General features: G+C 39.0%; 1 protein-coding gene across 1 annotated transcript in view; it reads right to left on the reverse strand.

Annotated features, from left to right (window-relative positions):
* Positions 1-531: 531 nt before the first annotated feature.
* LOC135473509 (protein furry-like) overlaps positions 532-23,017 on the reverse strand; it is a 48,147-nt gene continuing 25,661 nt past the window's right edge. The window contains 33 exon segments of the mRNA XM_064753359.1: positions 532-1,092; positions 1,316-1,413; positions 1,913-2,109; positions 2,617-2,727; positions 3,395-3,469; positions 3,853-3,951; positions 4,394-4,458; positions 4,928-5,018; positions 5,513-5,726; positions 5,988-6,097; positions 6,556-6,631; positions 7,333-7,401; positions 7,403-7,418; positions 8,490-8,583; positions 10,054-10,071; positions 11,013-11,087; positions 12,335-12,522; positions 12,700-12,874; positions 13,232-13,372; positions 13,809-13,976; positions 14,222-14,319; positions 14,676-14,775; positions 15,597-15,707; positions 16,341-16,555; positions 17,171-17,426; positions 17,940-18,038; positions 18,311-18,521; positions 19,150-19,333; positions 19,809-20,000; positions 20,965-21,065; positions 21,270-21,432; positions 22,315-22,394; positions 22,593-22,795. Of these exon segments, the coding sequence (XP_064609429.1) occupies positions 914-1,092; positions 1,316-1,413; positions 1,913-2,109; positions 2,617-2,727; positions 3,395-3,469; positions 3,853-3,951; positions 4,394-4,458; positions 4,928-5,018; positions 5,513-5,726; positions 5,988-6,097; positions 6,556-6,631; positions 7,333-7,401; positions 7,403-7,418; positions 8,490-8,583; positions 10,054-10,071; positions 11,013-11,087; positions 12,335-12,522; positions 12,700-12,874; positions 13,232-13,372; positions 13,809-13,976; positions 14,222-14,319; positions 14,676-14,775; positions 15,597-15,707; positions 16,341-16,555; positions 17,171-17,426; positions 17,940-18,038; positions 18,311-18,521; positions 19,150-19,333; positions 19,809-20,000; positions 20,965-21,065; positions 21,270-21,432; positions 22,315-22,394; positions 22,593-22,795 (4,272 nt within the window). The 3' untranslated portion in view covers positions 532-913.

Here is a 23,017-nt window from a genome sequence, read left to right on the forward strand (position 1 = left end):
CACATCACATAAACTGATCTCTCTCGCTGAATACTATGACGGAGCTCACAGTACCTTCGACTCACCGAGTATGATGACACCACTTCGAGTATCTCAGAACTGTGGAGTACCACATCACATAAACAGATCTCTCTCAATGAATATTATGACGGAGCTCACAGTACCTTCGACTCGCCAAGTATGATGACACCACTCCGAGTATCTCAGAATTGTGGAGTACCACATCACATAAATAGATCTCTCTCAATAAATATTATGACGGAGCTCACAGTACCTTCGACTCACCGAGTATGATGACACCACTTCGAGTATCTCAGAATTGTGGAGTGCCACATCACATAAACTGATCTCTCTCGCTGAATATTATGATGGAGCTCACAGTACCTCCGACTCGCCAAGTAAGATGACACCACTCCGAGTATCTCAGAATTGTGGAGTGCCACATCATATGAACAGATCTCTCTCGCTGAATATTATGACAGAGCTCAGAGTACCTTCGACTCGCCAAGTATGATGACACCACTTTGAGTATCTCAGAATTGTGGAGTGCCACATCACATAAACTGATCTCTCTCGCTGAATATTATGACAGAGCTCAGAGTACCTCCGACTCACCAAGTGTGATGACACCGCTCAGAGCATATCAGAATCATGGAGTACCGTATCATATAAACAGGCCTTTCTTGTCAAATATGATGATGGAGCTCAAAGGATGTTCAACTTGCTGTGTATGAGTACGAGTAGTAGAGCAGATATAAACAGACCACTCAGAGCATCTCCGACTTGCCAAGAATGATGACAGATCTCAGAGCATCTGACTCGCCAAGTATGATGACAGATCTCAGAGCATCTGACTCGCCAAGTATGATGACAGATCTCAGAGCATCTGACTCGCCGATTATGATTACAGATCTCAGAGCATTTCTGACTCGCCCAGTATGATGACAGAGCACTCAGGTTCCTCCCTTTCTTGCATGGTCTGAGATGTTGAGCTGATCTGGGACCAGACCAGCTCTAGTTGCACATGGAGGTCCATCAGCTGGCTGTGCAACTCCCCAAGGTCAAGGTCGACCTTTGTCATCACAAACACTCCTGCAACAACAACAACAACAACAACAACAGGGTGTCAATTGGTTTGTAGATAAGCAGACAACATGTTCATGTACTGATATTACATTACTCTCCAGAGAATTGAAATAAACTGAAATTGGCAATCACAAAGAGGAGCATCTTCACCTGTTGGATACATTTGTTCAGAAAACAAATCGGGCTAAGATGTCATCATCACACAACTGCCAAACTCATCTGTACTCACCTGATCGTTTATCAGCCAATCCCCGACAGTAGATATTTAGCAGAGCCACAATATCATCCTCACATCCTTGGCCAAACAGGTCTAGGGGGCAGGATGCTCTGAGGCATACAAACAATGAAGTTGGAGTTGGAGAAAATGCAAATTAAGATATCAATTCTATTAAGTTTTTTCCTTCACCATTTTGGCTTTCACAAAGGTTCATGGCAACAAAGGCCTTGAAAACTTTTGAATTTAACTTATTTAATTAATAACATAAATATAAACCAAAAATAAATAAAAGTAACACTAGAAAACAAACAACTGTAACCAAATCTGAAACAAAAGGACCACAGTCTAATTTCAATGTACTTCTTACAGTTTTTGTCTGAAGCTCAAAATTCAATGTATACAAAGGACAAAAAAAAAAAAATTGAAATCTGTCATAATTTGGGAGCAATAGGGTGCCTCTTCTGCCTTATCTGTGCTGTTCATTGTTCATCCTCGCCTCCGTACAATAACAATGATCAATTCTGCATGGACCCCAGTCTACATTGCATAGGAACCAGGACCCCATACCAGCTGGACAGAATTGCTAGAATCTCAGCTGTGTTGGATTACCTGTAGGCCCTGAGTAGCTGTATGGCCTTGAGGTAGCGCTCTCCGTTCAGGTACTCAGCCAGGCTGGTCAGGGCCTCCTGTCTGGACACCACCTTACTGTCCACCTGTAAAGGTGACACCTGACCGTGCTCCATCTCCCTAGCTGCCTGAGTTAGTTCAGATCGTACTACTGTCACAGGGATGGAAAAGTCAACAACCTGCCAAACCAAAACACCAATAGAGCTCTATACTGAAGCAACTGTTTGAGTGTTTGCTTTGTGGTTTAACTTTCAACATTATAATGGTTGTAGCGGGCTGGTTCTAATGCAAACATATTTGCTGTGCTGCCTTACTGAAATGCCATGCCAAAGACACCAGATACAGTCTACTGACATTGGGCAGATGGGCCCTTATGCCGTGCATCAGAAGTACCAAGATTACAGATTTACAAGTCTTAAGTATAACCCAACTCAGGCCTTGTCTGGAGGAATATGCCTTCCATAGTACTTCTTGAGATATAACATTATGCGGAAATCACAAACTTTGACCTGTGAAAACCTGTCTCAGTGGTTTTAATGGACATATAGGCATGCATGGCTTCACTGACTTGGCCAAAGCCTTGGGTTTAGGTTGAATATTATGGATTTAAGTTGAATACTATCCAGTATAATCACATAAAATAATAATATGTCTTGGTCTATGTTCAATGGGAGAGAGGTCCTAACCTGTGGGGAGTTGGCGACTGTGTGGAAGACTTCCAATAACTTCATGTAATTCTCAAACAGCAGTACCAGCTGGAAGTGAAGCTTGTAAAGCCGACGACAAAGCTCCATTTTCTGTCAGAAAAAAAAAATTTAAGACAGAAAAAAAATGTAAGATAGAAAAAAAAATTTAAGATTGAAAAAAAAAAAATTTAAGATGAAAAGAAAATGATTAGGTTTTAAGAACCAATGACTGACAACTAATGACATTTGAAGACTGAGTGAGTGAGTGCTTTTGGTTTAACATTGTACTTGCCAATTTTTCAGTAATATGACGACGAAGGAATCTTTAGAGTGCATGTAATGTGCCTCCTTGTTGCAGGACAGATTTCCATCGCTCTTTTATCTCGTGCTGTATCACTGAGACAACTTACTGAAGGCAAGTAAGCCGCCCCGCCCAAACCATTATACTGATACGGGTCAACCAGTCGTTGCACTATTCCCTTCATGCTGAACGCCAAGCGAGGAAGTTACAAGTTCCTCTTTTAAGGTCTTAGGTGTGACCAGACCCTGGATTGACCCTGGATCTACCACCTCCTGAAGCAGACGCTCAACCAACTGTGCTATCGGGGCATTTGAAGACATATATGTTATAGGAAAAATGCTAACGAATTCAACAGTCTAATCTTCTGGACAATGAATATATTTCAATTCGTAACATTACAAGCCTATCAAAAATGCATCTCAGGCAACCTTTAAGAAATAGAAAGAAGGAAGACAGAACAATTAGGGTTCGATGTACCTGCTCTTCTCCACAGATGGCACCACATTCTCCTAATGACTGCTGTTTGATGGAAGCCTTAATGTCATCCAGACACTGAGGAAAACAGAAAATACAGTTTTAAGGCCGTTTTGTCTCAATGGTCATTGAATTGCTTGCATTCATCTTTAACCAGCTGTGAAAGTTCCCAAATACATTTTCTGCTCTAACCTATTATGAAAGTCCAGAAAGTAAAAGTTTGCCCATGCAGGTAGTGTCCAGGTGTGTAATGTAATTCATCAACCTTTTCACATGTTTATAAGGTGTTTACTGAAACTTAGACTGAAGGTATTATTCTGTTTAGAATGATAAAATCAGAAGCCCTGAGATCGGCTAACCTAACCAGTGTACTTTCCTCTAAAAAAATCAAATCTAAAAGTTGCATAAATGGCACTGAAAGTTGCTCTTTTATATGTGAAGATAAAGGTGAGTCTATGTACCTGTTCAACCTGGTCCTTCCTCATGGAGTATGTTTCATAGCATTCTTGTATTTCCAGAACACAGAACCTGTGTTTCTCAACCACGCGTGTACCCATTATCTGAAACAGGTATTTATTTTTCTTACTTGACTGTTGCTTAAGTGGGTACTTGAAAAAAAAAAACTTGAACATATTCGACATAAGTCAGATTCACAGACTGGAGGAAACTCAAGTGAACAGAGTAAACTTTGTTAGTCTTCAGACATGCTACAGATGGCCTAAAGCCACGACCAAACCAGTGAGAGCAGGATTCAAGCTCATGATCTCATTAAGTAAGGGCTGAATGGCTAAGTCTAGAACAGCCCACAGGTCTACTGCCATACTGAAAGCCCTCAGGTACAAACAGTTACCTACAATCAGTAATCAAGACCCATGATTTGACACCAGTTGGCAATACATCCGTTAGACTCGAATAACAGAGTGTTACAATGTGATGCAGACAGCAATAAATACCCACACTGATGGACAAGTATTATCAAGAGCACCAAATAAATGAACTTACTGTTTCTGGTTCTGTGAAGACATGGGGACATTCCATCCGGTCAATCAAAATGTTCAAAATCTGCAGTGGTCAGAGTAAAGGGGGCCTAGAGTGAAATTTTCTATCACTGACAACAACATGTATAGTTATGTATTTATTTATATTAGTTGGTGTTAAACGATGTACTCAAGAATTTACCACTTATACCATGGTGTTCTGGTTTACAAGTGGAGAGGGGAATTTATTTATTTATTTGATTGGTGATTATGCAGTACTCAAGAATATTTCCCTTATCCGAGGGCAGCCAGCATTATGTTGGGAGGAAACCAGGCAGAGCCTTTGGGGTCATCTGCATGTTGCTGGCGAATCTTCCCAGAGGAGCCCAGCATGAGCTGGACTCAAAATAACAGTGACCTCACTACTGGAAAACTACCAGCACACTCCTGGGGCATCCGTAGAGGAATTTCGGCCTGGCTTGTTTAGCATTACACAACAGGCATTACTACATAAGTCTTGTTGGATGCGCCGATAATCCATGCAATCATGAAAGGATATGAATTTGCCAGGCTAGGGATTTGAGGGACTCAGTCTTGCTAACATAATAACATGCTTCCTTTGTCACATTAGCCATGCGTCTTCTCAGTTCCTGAAAATTAGAAAAATTCTCATGAACTATTAATTAACAACAAATGATAACTGTATTTTCAAAATTTATTTCCACGACTAAGTTACTCATTTTGCATGACCTGAGAGTTCAAATGATCTTAGAAGATTGAATCACTTTGCATGATCTGACAGTTCAAATGATCTTAGAAGACTGACTCATTTTGCATGATCTGGCAGTTCAAATGATCTTAGAAGACTGACTCATTTTGCATGATCTGACAGTTCAAATGATCTTAGAAGACTGATTCATTTTGCAATATCTGAGAGTTCAAATGGTCTTCAGATTTCAGCATGAATAGTAATATCTTTTGCCGTTATCTGCCTCCAAAAATACACCTTTCTTAGCCAATTTTTAGGGCGAACATATATAAGAAAATTAGTGTTCAATAACTGTTTAATTTATGGGTAAATGCAGTCATGTCTGCAATCAGCACATCATATTTACACGTGCCTCAAAAGCATCATAATCATTACCTTATAGAGACGAGGAAAGATCTGACAGGTGCTTATTACGTTAACCGCTGTAGAGTCGGCCATAACCTTTGACACATGTGATCTCCACAAGTCTTCTACCTCATCACTCTGGACGTTGAGGAAGGCCGCAGAGAGGTGGGAGAAGTTGGGAGAGGCGGTGCTGGAGCTGAGCTCTACGATGTCCCCGTCACTGTACGAGCTGTGGAGGCTGTGACTGAGAACAGAGAAGTACACGTAGAGATATAAACACAGTGTTCTTGGTTTCAGTCTCTCACAGGTTCTACCGAAGCTTTAAAGGTGAACTGAAAATTTTTCAATTTTCAAAAATTGTTGACCTGTACCATGTCATAGCGAAGCCCCGTTCCAAATTTCAATTCAATATGACAAACCTTTTAGAAAAAAATCATGGTCTAAAACATGAGAATTTTTTTTGGTTTTTTATTTACACCTAACAGGTATGGTAATGAAGACTTACGTGGATGTAGTAAGAGGGCTGCTGAGTAACACTGGGTTTTCCATGATGATAGAGCCAGGAGCTGGGAGGTCTTGAGGCATTCCGTCATCAGCTGGAGACTCGGAGTGTGACTGAAAGCCATTGAAAATTCATTACCCGTTTACTGCATTTGACTCCAAAATTTTGTCCAAGATTTAGCATATAATTTTAAGTGAGAATTCTGTTAATTTTAGATAGATGTTTTGTGGTTTGTTCGGAAGGTAAGAGAACAGCTACTGGAAAAATGTAAGTTTCAGCAAAGTAACATGACCTCTTATTTGCCTCTACAAATGCATTTTTGGGGGGAGAAGATTCAGGAAAATTGGATTAAGTCTACAGGTATGGAATATATCTTTCTTGCTTTTCCTGAATTCAAATCAAGTTGCAAGATTCTAGAAGTTATAATCCCAATCAATGTCATGAAACACATGGACCAAAACCCCTTAAGTCGTTTTTTGTTTTCATGTGGTGACATGCAATCATACTGTTGCATTTGTTTGCTAAGATAATAAATGGACAATTTCTACTGGCTGTTGGTTGCCATGGTTACCTCCTCATCTTCCGAGGTCATGCCTGCATCTTCCTCCTCAGGCTGACGCTGTCGCTCTTCGTTGCCTGCTTCGCCTCTGCGCTGCTAGTCAGAGCGGCTAAGTCGGGCACACTGCTAAAGTGAGTCCTGGTGGGCGTCTCCGGCCGATCTAGTTGACTCAGAGACTGGTGGCGATTACTCAGCGAGGAGTAGTTATAATTATCATCCTGTTGGAATAAATCCATTGTTACCTTATAATGAATTTATAGTGGTTGTTATTCAGCCAGAGTAGTTGTCATTATCATCCTGTTGGAATAAATCCATTGTTACCTTATAATGAATTTATAGTGGTTGTTATTCAGCCAGAGTAGTTGTCATTATCATCCTGTTGGAATAAATCCATTGTTACCTTATAATGAATTTATAGTGGTTGTTATTCAGCCAGAGTAGTTGTCATTATCATCCTGTTGGAATAAATCCATTGTTACCTTATAATGAATTTATAGTGGCAGTTATTCAGCCGAGTAGTTGTCATTATCATCCTGTTGGAATAAATCCATTGTTACCTTATAATGAATTTATAGTGGTTGTTATTCAGCCGGAGTAGTTGTCATTATCACCTTGATGCAAAATGCAGAAAAGCCTAAATTTCTACAAAAATTAGACTTCGTAGACTTTCAAAATATTTTAATGCAAACTCCACAACTAAAAGCAAAACTGAAAAATTCTTTAGGCATTTCCTTTTTTTTATGTATTAATTTACTACAATTGTTTTTAAGATATGATAGTGTCCGTTACCTCATTTTCTTCAGTTCATTGAGGAAGTCAAATCTCTTGAAGACCAGAAGTTCATTTCCGCCGGTTTTCATTCAGTAGTGCATCACCTTGGAAAGGAAAAGGACACCATAAAACCCTGACCCACCAGCAAAAGCACTTATATTTATATTAATTTCATCAAATTCATAGTCATTCCATTTTTTAAATGATAATAATTTTTTTTTAATATCTACCTGTAGCTTGCTCAATTCTTCTGGAACATTTTACCTAAATATAAATATAAAGTTCTGCTAAATGCTTTTCTGTATGTTTAAAAAATTCTGTGTCATTCTGATACGACCAATCCGATTCTCTATAATAAAAACGAAAAATTAAAACATATTCTTTCATTTATTTCAATTCCTCTTATACCACTCGGAGAAATGTCTAAATTCTCTAGAAGTTCGACCACAGGCATGAGAGCATCTTTTGGCATATTACAGGAATATTACCTGATCTGGTCCAGATATATTATAATTTCTGAGAAGTTCATATGTGCCACAACCCGAACAAGACATTACAGTTTTTCTAAATGTTATGAATTCTGTATTGTTTCATATTACATCCTAAATTACTGTTCGAATATGTTGAGGATTCGGGATGAATGTGAAGGAAACAGTAAAACATGAGAAGAAATTTACTTATTTGTGTGTTGCTTAATGCTCCTAGTACTCAAGATGTTTTTCTTATACATATTCACCGGCAGTCAGTTTTATGTGCGAATGTTATGAAAGTACACAAGGTAAAACCAACATCATTTGGCAAGTTACTGACGAATTTTCTCATGTGTAACATTTAGATATGCACACTATATTGGTGGTAGACAAGTGCCTTTTTAGGAGAATATTAGGCAGTACAAAGGACTACATGAGCCACACAGGCCGCTTATTGTCACAAAGGTTTCATAAACATTAAGAGACGGGGAATCCACTAATTCTCTGTCCAAATCTGGGATTGAACATGCACCTTGTGATTGAAAAGCAAGCGCAACACCTCATTTCCTATAAATGTTAGGAATTATTTTTCTAAACTGCATCTAAAGCCATACTCTTTGTTGGTCAAATTTGTTGAGTATTTAAGGCAAGCGTAAAAGGAAACATTAAAATGTAAGAACAAAATAACAATCTGCGTTAACATACTAGAAATAGCATCTGTGATAGAGGCTTCCTCACTGCTTCCCGAAGCCACGCTCTGCTGGTGGTCCAAGGTGTCGCTGGATTGGCTGAAGATGACCTAAAACAGGTGAGAAAGGTCGTCAGTGAAATAACACTAATACATATTTTTAAATAACAGTAATATGAATGTTGAACAAATATGGAAAATAGGGATATCCTATGGTGGAACAGTGAGGGAGTATGAAACCACAATGGGTCTACTGGAACACATTGCTCTAATACAAGTACCTCTTACAGTGTATAATACTCCATATAATACAAATATGACTTTGGCCACATCTCTTACAGATGGCACATCCCACCTAACATGTTCAAACAGAGAGAAAAGAACTTTAAAATCTATCACCAAAACAATGACCAAAACTACAAAAACCATATTCCACACAAAGTTTTAATTACGGTATTTCACCTAAAGTTTGGCATTTTTCACACGACGCATTAAATTTGCTTGACTCTGACTGATTCATCCACCTTATACTTTTTCTGTGATGTTTGATTAATTTCTTGTCAGAAAAATTGAAGTATTTGCATCAAGAGTATAGTTTTGAGGCTTTTACACGATTCTGAACATACATTTTTATAGGCCAAACTTGAGGTGAAGAACAGTTTTTATCTGGACTGATTGGCGTTTAATATCGCTAACTGAATAGAAAGTTGAAAATAAAAATAAATTTACACCGTAATTACAGAACAGACTGTCAAGATCGAGAAAAAACCCTGTCAATATCAAGCTGTTGAAAAGTTTCAGTGGTAATAGATATTGTGCCTTATTGGTGACTGTCAAGTAAAATTTCACAAATGAGAGTATGTCTGTAAAAATATTAAAATATTTTTAAAATATTACATCACACTTCCAAGTTGGCTATTTCACATACTGCTTGATGTACTTTGAGAAGAAAAATTATTTTGGTGGACATGAACCAAACTCTACAGATCCTGAAACTAGTGTGCATCTTCTCAGCTCAACAAGGTAAGTAACTCTGGATTAGCTTGGCTGTACAAATTAAACTTTTGACTTAAAAAAAAAAAAAAAAGGAGAAGAAAGAAAAAAAGAAACACACATTCTTCATCCATGTAACATTTGGTGAGTTCAAACTGAACCTAATTTAAGGCCAAAATCAAACAATGCCATGCTCCAAAATGTCTTTTCACTTGCTAATACAAAAAAAAAAAGTATAAAAAATAACTAAACTCAATTCAGACACAACTTCATTGGAAAGCCATTCCTAAATCATTCGCTGTTTGGTGTGTAAAAGAAGCACATATTTTAAACCGTGCAGCAAATAACAAAAAACAATAAAAGTAAAACTACTCTGATATACACTTGCATGTAACTGTACACAAACGAAAGCAGCAACTCCAAAACTGCATTGCACAACTGTCTAAGATCTGATGCTTGTTTGTTTTACACATGAAGTGGTTAACTCGCATGTCAGACTACAGCCCTATGATAAGTGAGTGTAGACTGTCATCTCTCTGAACATAGAGATTAACTTAGGGGGCGGGGCACACAGCCAAACCCGCTTACCTTATTTATAGCAGTGTCCTACGCAGACAGCATGAAGAAAACAGATTACATATTGAACATGCAAGACACTACCAACAACAACAACGCTCTCCTCTATGCTCTATATAAGGGGCGATACTGAGTAGTATTCAGGCAGCACTGTCTTTACATAATTTATGCATGTATCTCACATTTTTGAAAACTATATACATGTACATGTGTTTCAATGGGCCATAATTGATTTTTAGCTTAGCTAAATTGTCAAAATGAATCTTTTCCTTCCATTTTCCTTGAATTTAAAATTTCATACCAGAACATGAAGAACTGATCTGTTTCGCCAGTATTTTATTATGACCCTTTATCCCTGTGTATAAAATTGTACCATCTAATATGCTGCTGACATATATACAGGTTACAAGAGATTACAATGTTGCAAAGTATTGATTTATACAATTCGAAAGTATTGAGATCTTGGACAATGGAAAACAAATTTACTTGCAGCAATCGTTCAGCCAAAAGAATTTTAACCAAAAGGACAGAAACAGCCTGGATGTCATACAATAGGTACTAGAAATGGAGAACACATGTTGCAAAAATTTTCAGGGAGACAACATAGTCATTCCATAAAAAAAGAGAGTACAAAAATAAATAAATAAAAACATAAAATAAGGTTAAAAGTTCACATCACTCTGCTAAAGAAGTAATAAATAAAGGCAGGATTGTATTCAAGTAATCTTGTAACATATAACAACATAGCAGATGTCCATCAAACTATTTCAACCTTTAATATTTGGTACAGTCAGAGGGAAAAAAAGTTGCCACATTACATCATTTTCATAAATAGTTTCCTTCAATTTAGAGATTAAAGGCCAATCCAACAGGGATTTGAAAATCATCCATTTTCACAAAAGTATAGAAAACAATGAACACAGAGGACATAAAACGATACTAAGGGAGATAGCTGTTAGATTTGTCCTTACCGATGGGCTCTTTGGCAGACCCACACGTGGTCCATAACATGTCAGCAGATTCACCAGTCTGTCACGTGTTCTGGCCTGAAATGTGAGAATCAACGGTGTCAGTTACAGCACACATTATGACTCAGTTATAGCATATCTTGTGGTCAGTCAGGGTTCTGCCAAGAAAATGTTGAGTGGTGGGCACCCAGTGTGGAATGAGCCAGCGAGCGGCGATGAGGGTGTGTGAGGAAGGAAGCGTCCTCCTTCAAATGGAAGCAACCTTTAAAAAATTACTCATCTAACGGTTCTCTGAAAGAGCATCTGAACCACGAAAGACAAAAAGACAGCTGGAACAAAATCTGTGGAATACATCAGTAGAAATGTAGGATGCAAAATACTTTATTGGCCTACTGTACAGTGTAGACTAGTGTGTAAATTCAATGTTGTAGTTATTTTTGAAGTTGTATTTTGACACTGCCTACACTGAAGTTTGCAATGCATTTTATAGCAATGGCTCACCACTGCTTTTATTTTTTCTAACTGACCCTGGCATTGGGATTGTTTCTGTTTTTTTGGATTGCTTTGTTATTCAGAGTAGAATTGTCATGGTTCATTACTTAAGTTTGCATTTGCCACTGTGAACAGAGATTTGTCACACATGTTGTCATGGCAACTGTTTAGTTCTGAAAAATACTGTCGCAAAGTGCATCTTTCGGCTATCTTTGGTCATTACATACTGAGTCACAACTTCCCAGGATCCTTGTTTACCAAGAAATGTGCTGAAGGCAGTGTCGCAAACATCTGTACGTGCCACAATGTTTACGGCAATTGTGATCACTTTTGAGAGAACGGTATGATAACTGCTGATCCACTGTCCCTTCCAAGAAATATGAATAAAGCTGTCTTGATTTTGGAGTGCTGGGTGCATCAAGATTTTGTGTCTGACACTGGGCACTCAATGCTAGTGCCAAGCACGGATGCCCATTATGGGCAGAGCCCTGGTCAGTTATAGGCCACATCATGACTCAATTACTGCATATCTTATGGTCAGTTAAAGGCCAGATCATGACTCAGTTACTATACACCTTATGGTCAGTTACAGGCCAGATTATAACTCAGTTACGGCATATCTTATGGTCAGTTACAGGCCAGATCATGACTCAGTTACACCTACATGTACCTCATAGTCAAGTACAGGACACAGGATAGTTAAATTAGTAAGTTACTCGCATCATTGTCAGTTACAGCATATCTTAAGATCAGTTATAGAAAAAATCATCATTGTTAATTCATGTCATGTTCTGTTAAATACACACGGCATGGTTTGAGAGTAAATACTGTACCTGTGAGGCTGAGGGCCTCCTCCACCCAGAGTCTGTATCTGACATATTTGCCGAAGGTTTGCGTGCCAATGCTAGGGCTGGGTTACCAGCGGAGCCATCTGCATCTGAGGACCTGGAGTCAGCGTGAATGTATTTCCGGCCAATGTAAGGTGTCTCTGTCAAGTTCACTGTGAAATCCAAGGTCCTGCCTAAAATGAGAAATACAAGACTATTCTGTATGTATTCAATATTGACAGTTCTGTGTAAAACACAAAGAAACTAGTAGAAAACATACTCAAATGGGACACTGCAAAAATTAACGACTGAAGAGCAATGTATAGTACCACTCACACAAGGATGTATAGAGGAAGTACCTGACACCTTACCTGGAAGTTCCTTCTTGAAATAAACCTCTGCTTCAGCAAAGGAGGTGTGTGCCATCATCAGGGGACTTAACTCACTGCTGATACTAGCACTCATAGAGGGAGGGGCAGCAGTCAGGGTGGAAGAACGGGTCACAGCTAATTTTAAAATCTTCAAGGCATCTCTGGAATGGGAACCCTGAAAAAACAAAAAAAATAGAAGATTTAAAATGTTTCTACTAGCTACATACTTACAGACGAATCTAAATGCTTTGTTAGGTATTCAAATAAAGATACAATGTATATGTCCTCCTTCCCACAAACTCCTTTAGTATTGAGAAACACACCCACATGAACTGGGTGGTTCAGGCCCCATCACAGTGAATCTAAAACCCAAAGGAAAAAAGGACAAAATCAAGTAATATTTATCAAAACCTAATAATGTTTTCTTCAGCATGTTAGCTATAAGCCCGACAGCTGTCATATAAACAGACATTTTTTTAAGTGTAACATTAAATATCGATCACATATAAAATCAATACAATAAATGACTTGCCTCAACATGTTTAGCGACATTCTTGAAGAGCTCTATGTTGATGATATGAGTCGGGGGTTTACTGATGTCCACATAATGAACCAGACAGTAGAGGATCTGTAAGACTGCTGGTTGACAGCTGACAGGACCTCGCTCCAAAACCTGAGCAGAATAAATACTGATTAACTGAAATAACACAGCCTGCATGTACAGGCAGATATTAATACTTTTGTTTGTTTCCTTTATTTCAAGAATCGTTTTCTAAGATACATGTAATTTAGTCATATCATGACACTGGGCGCTTGTAGCAGGCCAGTCCCACTGCAGGCACTTTCACAGTATTGGACTGCTAAAGACTGGACACCAGGGCTCAGTTTCTCAAAGCATTGTACAACATTTTTTTATCGTACATTTGTTGTAACATATTTTGTACGTAACTATTACTGTACCACTGTCCTATGTGTGTGATTATTGTACATGTACGACACTTTTGTGAAACTAAGCCCAGAAATGTTTTCCAACTTATTAAAGCAAACTGATCAGCTACACCTCTCCAGCTAATGGTAAAGGCCATACTAAATACATGTAGTTCACCTACCTCCACTAAAAAGGTGATCATACTTAGGCTGGCACATGAGTACACATCATGCAGGTACTTGACCACACACTTTGTCCACTGGAAGCTGTCCTTGCCGAATGTCCCGTGGCTGTAGAGGGACATGACTGTGGCCAGATTCCCCAGGTGTTCTGACTGCTGGCTGCATGTCTGCGGAGAGAGAAACACAGATGTGAGCTCCTTGTAAATAGCACAGTGTAGTCAACAAATATACATTCAATGCTAAATATGCATAATGTATCAGTGGATCAAGTTCGAACATTTGAAGCATTTATTACACAAAAATTTAGTATTTCACACCACAAGTTCAAATCCCCATATGCCCTTCTCATTAAAAGAGTCACTTATAATATGGAAATGGGACGATATATGTGCATTAGATTTGATGTGATTACCTGTGAGATACGATCTGCTGCATCACGACACACCTGTCCTGGACTCTCGTAATTCTGCACCAAATAAGGCAGTAAAGCTATCACATTCATCGGGAAACCTAGGACACACATAAACGAACAGTACGTGTGAAAAGCAATATAACATAGACAATATAACATTCACACAGAATTCATTTAGCTTTCTGTCTAGAATCTTTTACATATAAAGAAATTCTATATCATAATAGTGTATCAACATATGCAGAAATACTTTCTGCTCGTTCAATGTTGACATAATTTCTGAAAAGTTCAGACCACTGACAAAAAAAAAATGCATAAAACAGGGATAATTTTAATGAATAAAAATATGCCAAAAAATTAAAATTAAAAAAAAATTTAGCCAAAAATGTTTTGATTTTCCACATAAACATAATCTTTTCATTTTACTTTTCATGAACCCTTTAACATTTCTTACCTAGAGCACCTGTAGGATCAATTACTGGAGCATTGATACACAGTGTCAGGTGAGAGAGAAGGGACCAGGTCATCTCTGCCGTACCCTGGGATGTACAGCCCTGTGGTCATACAGAAAGACAGCAACATGCACAACCTGACATGTGAATCACACACAACATTTCCCGAAATCCACAACCAATACCAGAATTTTGACATTACAACATTATGGTGACATCGTGCTATGACTTTACAGCACTTGAGGGCTAACACGTGCATTTTAACATAAGGGGGCTAAATACACAATTGATGGTTATCCACAAAACTGATTTGTAGTAATGTTGAATCTCGAAATTTTTTAATTCTGCCAGTAAAGTTTAACTTTAGAAGCAAATTAAAACATAATTCATAAGATTTTCACCACTTGTATGTATTTTTCAGGTAGAGACACATTCATGTCTTTATTTATCTATTCTAAATCCATGCAGATAACATTCACTTGTCATTATCATACAGAGCCGCAGAACACCCACCTTCAGCAGCAGGCTTTGAATGCCAGGGAAATTTGGCCATTTGATTACCTGTCATCATCATACAGAGCCACAGAACACCCACCTTCAGCAGAAGACTTTGAACGCCAGGGAAATTTGGCCATTTGATTACCTGTCATTATCATACAGAGCCGCAGAACACCCACCTTCAGCAGAAGACTTTGAACGCCAGGGAAATTTGGCCATTTCATTACCTGTCATTACCATACAGAGCCGCAGAACACCCACCTTCAGCAGAAGACTTTGAACGCCAGGGAAATTTGGCCATTTGATTACCTGTCATTATCATACATAGCCGCAGAACACCCACCTTCAGCAGAAGACTTTGAACGCCAGGGAAATTTGGCCATTTGATTACCTGTCATTATCATACATAGCCGCAGAACACCCACCTTCAGCAGAAGACTTTGAACGCCAGGGAAATTTGGCCATTTGATCTGTTGAAGGATTTTATCCAGCTTTTCCCTACAGTCGGGTCTACCTGGCTGAAGATGCTTCAGAATCTGGGAAACACATGTGGAGAGTGGTTAAATAATATCCACACATCTGACTGACTGACTGACAAACTCGTGGTTTATTTATAAAACAAAACACAAAGTTAATTATACAGCTGTATCTGTATTCTACTCCATGCCTCACTTATGATTTATTTATTTTATTGGAGATTAACACTGTGTTCAAAACTATGTCACTTACAAGACAGCGGCTACCATTATGGCATGGCCAAACAGGACGGAGTCCAGGGGGAAAAACAACCTTATGATTTGTTACTATCCACATGATTCAATAATGAATACAATGAACTTTTAGATGGATGTGAGGACAATGACACGAAGAAAATGTTTAAACCAGGAAAGAATATGGTTTTATGATATATGTAAATGCTTTGGCAAGTTATTGATGAACTTTAAAACATGTGACATACAGAGCTACATTTTATGGTATCACCCAATAGTTCTTAAATACTGAATCTGAAAACTGAAGGCAGAGTCTAGCAGTTGAAATACAGAGCTGACTGTATCAAACATCTATGTGCATACAGGGCTAAAGTTTCATGAATTAACAGGTTTATTTTTTACCTTCTAACAAACGCGAAAGTCATTGTCCATCACAACACCCTTCCTTCTAAAACTAACCTGTTCTAGGAGCCTAGTGGCCAGCTGAAACTCATATTCATAGTCCGACTCCAGCATGGACACAGCGATCCAGAACATCTGGGTGAGAATGGTGAGTTTGTCCTCCGTGCTGTTCTGGTCCAGGTTTTTCAGGGATTGCGCACTGCGCGACCTCGCCAGGTTTGTTGTCTTCTTAGCTGTCATCTCCGTAGAGCTCCTGTGACGAGCATCCCCACCTGTATTCAAGGTGAGGTGAACAGGTAAGAAACTAACTAAAATTGAAGTTTTATGAGAGGAGGAAAACAAACTGCCCAGAGTAAACTGTCGTCCTTCCCCAGAACCCTGATCCAGTGCCTGACATAAGGCCCTAGATGAAACAGCAAAAGATGGATTTGAACATGTAACTTCACCGGTAAAGGGCCTGATAGTTGTAGCTAATCAGCCCTTTAACCAGCTGAGTCACCAAGGACCTAGCATGGTTCATTAAGTCACAATTATATATATGCAGATACCTGACTAACATTTTCTTCAAAGTCCAGTGCACACGGGTATATGTTACCGAAAAAGAGAGTTTGTTATCAAGGTAAGAAAAAAAAAATCTTCAAAATTTTGCTTGTGTAACCCTAAAAGAGATTTCTAAACCGACCTGATTTTAAAAAAAAAAGAAAACAAATGTTGTATATGTGTGAGTAACTGATACTCCAGAACATTTCAGACCAGGATCTGAAAATACTACTTTTTTGCAACAGATGTTGTTCATGTGCGCTGGGCTTAAGACCATTGTAGTGAAGACACAATGCAGAGGTAACCATGCGTACTATCTGTGTTAGCAACGTTATTCCTGCCCTTACCGCCAGGGGTGACAGCCATCCTACCAGTGGCGACAGAGACTGAGTAGCTGGTGGTGCGATTGTGGTGGGGTGGGGGTTCCCTCCCTATCAGTCCACTCGGGGGGATAGGGGCACTCTTCCTATTCTCAGCCCAGGTCTCCTTGGCCAGGTTAGGGGTGGACATGAACAGCTCTCGCATGAAGTCTGTGGGGCGCACTTCCATCTCCAGGTAATCCACAGCTGCCTCCAGGGTCAGCATGATTTCTGTCACATAACCCTGGGAGAGCAGAGAAGTCAATATGCATCACATAATCCTGTGTTTACTAATACAATGTCAATGTAGCAAACTGGAGTACCTTGAGTAAACCACCCACCTTTGGCAATTTATTTATTTTATTCAATTTGATTGGTAATCAAGAATATTTCACTCACAGCAGCAAGCATTATGGTGGGTGGAAACCAAGCAGAGCCCAGGGGAAACCCACGACCATCCGTAGGTTACTGCAGACCTTCCGACATACCTTTGGCGATTTACTGTTGAACTCTCAAAACATATCATACAAATGTCACACTTACAAACCTCATGCAAGACCACACAAGCATTGCTGACAGCTTAATGCTAGCAGGGCTTTAACAACAATCAAAGATTGTGTGCTTTTCAAAAAAATGTGTTCTACTGTGATTTGGGCCCTTTAGTGTAGCTCATCCTCCAGTTTCTCACAAAGCATAGATAAGGTAATAAAGTTTTAGTACTGGATGATTTTTCATCTGATAAGAAGCCAGAACTAACCTGCATGTCATCTCCTTGTTCAGCTACAGTCTCCACAAGTCGAGACAAGATGTCTGTCAGCATCTGTGTGGAGGGTCGCACTCGTAACGCTCGCACAATCTGCACAGTAAAAACAGGTGCATCAAATTTGCTTGAAACAATTTACACAGTGGTAAAAACTAATGCCATGAAAATCTATAACAGGCCAAAGTTGACAATCATCTGGAATCAACAATTTATTTCTATTATACATGTACTAAAAAATGCACACATATCAGGTTTGAACTAGTAAACCCATCGCAATGAATACTTTTTTTTTTTTAACGTTATGCAATAATTTATCCAGCTTAAATTCTCATGTTACTCTTTTCACATGTGTTGGCACAACTCACCTGGAATGACCTGCCGGCATAATGCCTGGAAGAACAAGACAGGGCCAACTGCAGCGCAATCTGAGCCCACCGCTGCTCCACACCTGACAGGGGAGCTAACTCCTTGCACACCTGTACCACACATTTAAGCAGGTATTCCAGCTGTGTGGCGCTGTGGATGGTCAAACTCTTAGAGGTGATGTCCTCATAGCTCCATAGTGGTCGACCCGGTCTTAAGATAGACAATGGCATCCATCACAAACTGATCATACTCATACAATACATGCATGATGTTCCTCACCAACAAGCACAAATTCAAACTTCTGAAACTTTGTTTCCAATGATTTAAAAATCCCATTTAATAGGGGAACTTGTAACACTCCTTGTCATCTGTAAAGAAATATCTTAAGCTATGAACTATTTTGTGTTTTCATTTATTATGTCATAATTATCAGTGTATGTGTGCCGATAAAACACCCAGGTACAATGACTCTGCAACGTCACAGAAGAAAGTGATGTGTTCTATAGCTATGTGGACACCTTTGTCTGGCCTGTCTGCAGTCTCCCACTGAGTAGGTCTGTCTTAAAAAATCTCTACCTACTGCTCCAAGCATCATCTATATTTCAAGTCATGATTATGAAAGTTCAAACATGCACTATCTTGCCAGTGAACTCAAACTTTCATAAATACCTACCATACCTACATAATGTCTACACTGTACTCATTCTATCCAGGTTTAACAAAAAAGACTTGTCTCACCGACATTAGCTATGTTACGTTAATACTTATCTTATAAACTATATAACGGTGAGTTAAAAACCAGCACCAATATCATTCCACCTTAGCCCTTGGAGATTACCTTTTCTTGATCAATGACACAATAATCTGCATAACCTCATCCACATTAGTAATGGCTTCAAGGTCGGGTAACTGTGTGTCACTATTCTCAGGGGTCACGGTGGCACTACTGTCCACACTCAGGGTCGACTGACCAATGGAAAACTTGGTAATGCTGTCATGTGACACCTGTCCACCTAGGCCATCTGGAAAACAAGAAGATTTCAGTTAACTCTGAAATGAGGAAACATAACATAACATAATATGCTCTTATTTTATATTCCATGAAATTGAATTTTGATCAATAAATCAATATAAACACACAATTTCCATTTTAATGCAAAGGGAAATTAACTATTTTTTTAATATTTACTAATTTACAGCACATTTTTTTAATTAAATAATGTAGTATTTTTTGTGCAGCAGCTTCACATAGTGACAGAATTATCCTTAGGCAACTTCTATACAGTGTATATGAATAAAGTTTTATGTATTTATTTATTTATTTGATTACCGTATTTGGTGTTTTATGCTGTACCAGCACTCAAGGATATTTTACTCATTTGATAGTGGCCAGCTGGAGATAAAACCTGCAACCATCTGCATGTTGCTGACAAACCTTCCCATCTGAACCAAGTTTTATACAAGAGAGTCTATTTTCTAGCAGAGCTGATCTCTCACCTGAGGCCGTAGTACCTATGACAGAATAGAGCTTCTCCTCTGCTATCAGTGCCAGGTTGTCCCCAAGGTTTGTCTTATTAGCGCATAGGTTACGCGCAATGTGGGGGTGCTCATGGGCAGCCAACAACAACAACAGATTCTGCAACAACTTCTTACAGTGCTCATAAACCAACACTTTTGAGTGGTCCAAACCTAGAAGAACAGTAAGAGGAGCAAAGACAGGTTACTGTGCCTGTAGGCTTTTGAATTCAGGACTATGCATTTCCTAATACTTACACCTAGAAGAGCAGCAGAATGAGTATAGAAAAGTTACTGTGCCTGTAGGCTTTTGAATGACAGGACGACATGTGTGATGGATGAATTTATGGTTCACGAGTTTTATTCTTCATTTCAACATTTAATATTCCACCAAATAGCTTTCACAAGCTACTGAAAGGGAAACGTAGGAAAGAGAAGAGTTTGATACTACACATACAGTATGGAAGGGTACACTGAATTCGTGTAACTATGCCAGAGATCACACAAGGGATATGCCTCACATGAATATATGTACACCATCAAAATTGCATATGAGCAAGATTACAACAAGAGGGCATGTGGCATCAGATGGATAAAAACGGAAACCTCCCCAAGGAAGATGATGTGTGACAAGAGTGGGATATAAGGAGATAACTCACTAGGAAGATGATGTGTAACATAAGTGGGATATGAGGAGATAACTTATCAAGGAAGATGTGCAACAAGAGTGGGATATAAGGAGATAACTCACAAGGAAGATGATGTGTAACATGAGTGGGATATGAAGAGACAACTCACCAAGGAAGATGATGTGTAACATGAGTGGGATATGAAGAGATAACTCATCAAGGAAGATGATGGGTAACATGAGTGGGATATGCTGAGAAAGATAACTCACCACCACAGATGATGTGTAACATGATTGGGATATGAAGAGATAACTCACCAAGGAAGATGATGTGTAACATGAGTGGGACAAGAAGAGATAACTCACCAAGGAAGATGATGTGTAACATGAGTGGGATATAAGGAGATAACTCACCAAGGAAGATGATGTGTAACATGATTGGGATATGAAGAGATAACTCACCAAGGAAGATGATGTGTAACATGAGTGGGATATGAAGAGATAACTCACCAAGGAAGATGATGTGTAACATGAGTGGGATATGAGCTGACCAGTCAATCTCCAGCCCATCAACTACCAGCTCAGACAACAACATCACAGCTATGTTACTCCTGAAAACAGTAAACATGTCATCAATTATTATAAGGAAAATTTAAAAAACGGAAGAGATAATTTATTATTCAATATTTATTTTATTCCAGTTTTTTGTGGAAGACCTAAATATTTATTCATTGAACTAAGATATCCAGGATATTACTGGCTCAAAATGGCATTACTGCACCAGAAATCCACACCAATGACCCTTAAGAACTCACCTGTGGTAGCCTGGGGTGGGGACAAATGCCTCTGGTAAGTACTCTGACAGTGGGGCAAAGTATCCTCCATAGGCAGGCATTGGCAGGGGGTATGGTTGTGGGGTATCACTGCACTTAGGCTCTGGGGCCTTGGTGGGTGTGGGACAACCTTCCTCCTCCAAAGCTTGGTAAGGGAGAACAATGAACAATGATGCAAGGTGAAGAGATATATGTGCTCATAGTTAATTCTGTAATTCTTCACCCTTTTCGCATGTTTGCACGATGTTTATTAAAGCATATTCTGAAGACATTATTCTGTGTTGACAGATAAACTCATCATTTTGTGAAGCCCTGAAACTGGCCAATCGAACCAATGTTGTTTTGATTCCACTGGAAATGTTCATAAATTGCACTAACAGTTGCTCTTTCATATATGAAAAGGTTGAGGAATTAGGGTACCAGTATTTCATATAAGGGATTCACACATTATGAAAATAAATATTTCCTGGTTTTTTCTTTTCTAATAGAAACAGATTTTCACACTAAATCCTCAACAAACATTAGAGGAATGTTGATCTGGAGAATTTTCTGTCAAGTTCATGTGTTCCCCTATCTGAAAAATATATATTGATCCTAAAAATGTTATGAAATAGAATTATATTTTCAAATTGCAAAACCAGTCACACTTTACTGATAATATTTGTTGAGATTTTAGTGTGGTAAAACAAAATATCAAAGAAAGGGCATGACAGATCTTAAACAGATGGTTTGATTTTCATTCAATTTATGCAGCTAGCAAGGTTTGGATATGTTTTTAATTTATTTGTCTGATTGGTGTTTTACGCCGTATTCAGGAATATTTTACTTATACGATGACAGCCAGCATTACTGTGGGAGGAAACCAGGCAGAGCCCGGGAGGAACCCATGACCATCTGCAGGTTGCTGTCAGACCTTCCGACGTACGACATGTTTTTGGTAAATTGATTACATATCATACATGTAGATGGGCCGTGACGATGGGCAAAGATAAAGCAAAAAAAATCATCCAGGAAAGGTTAAACTTACAGAGGTTAATGTGGTCTGTAGCTCCTGAGGAAGTGCTTGAGATACTACGCAGTGATGTTGTGGAATTTGTTCTTGGTGTGCTGAAAACAAATTCCAAAACTTATGTTGAAAACCAAATGCATATCCATCAATTAAGCAATTATTTTAAACTACTGACAAATGGACAACTACATTTATGCAAACAGTAAAGACAAAAGCTCTGAAACTTACAGAATTCTCAAAGATTAATCATTGTCTCCCCCAAGCCTTCTTGCTACCAAGGCCTCATCAAAACTTACCTGTCACTGGGCACCTCGTCCGTTAGAGTGCTGTGTCGCTTGGTGTGGAGCATGCCTTTCTCCAGGGGTGCCTCCGCCCCATGCCCCACAAGCTTCTCATCGTCTGTCGTGTTGTTACTGTTCACAACCTTTCTGACAGAGGACAGGCGGTAGAAAGGTGGGGTCTGGGTGCGTTCTATGTTCATGTTCAGGGTCTCCACAGTCTGTATCAACACCAGGAATAGACTGGTTAACTACCTCAGTACTGACCAGTCATTCATACGTATCACTAGACACTCTTACGCTTTTTCCCCAACCCCAATCAAGATAATATAAGTATGATCAAAATCTAGGTTGAACAATTTATTTATTAGATTGGTGTTTTATGCCGTACTCAAGTATATTTCACTTATACGACGGCAGTCAGCATAATGGTGGGTGGAAAC

Source organism: Liolophura sinensis, chromosome 8 (genome assembly GCF_032854445.1).
Source record: "Liolophura sinensis isolate JHLJ2023 chromosome 8, CUHK_Ljap_v2, whole genome shotgun sequence".
In the NCBI taxonomy this organism is placed as follows: Eukaryota; Metazoa; Mollusca; class Polyplacophora; order Chitonida; family Chitonidae; genus Liolophura; species Liolophura sinensis.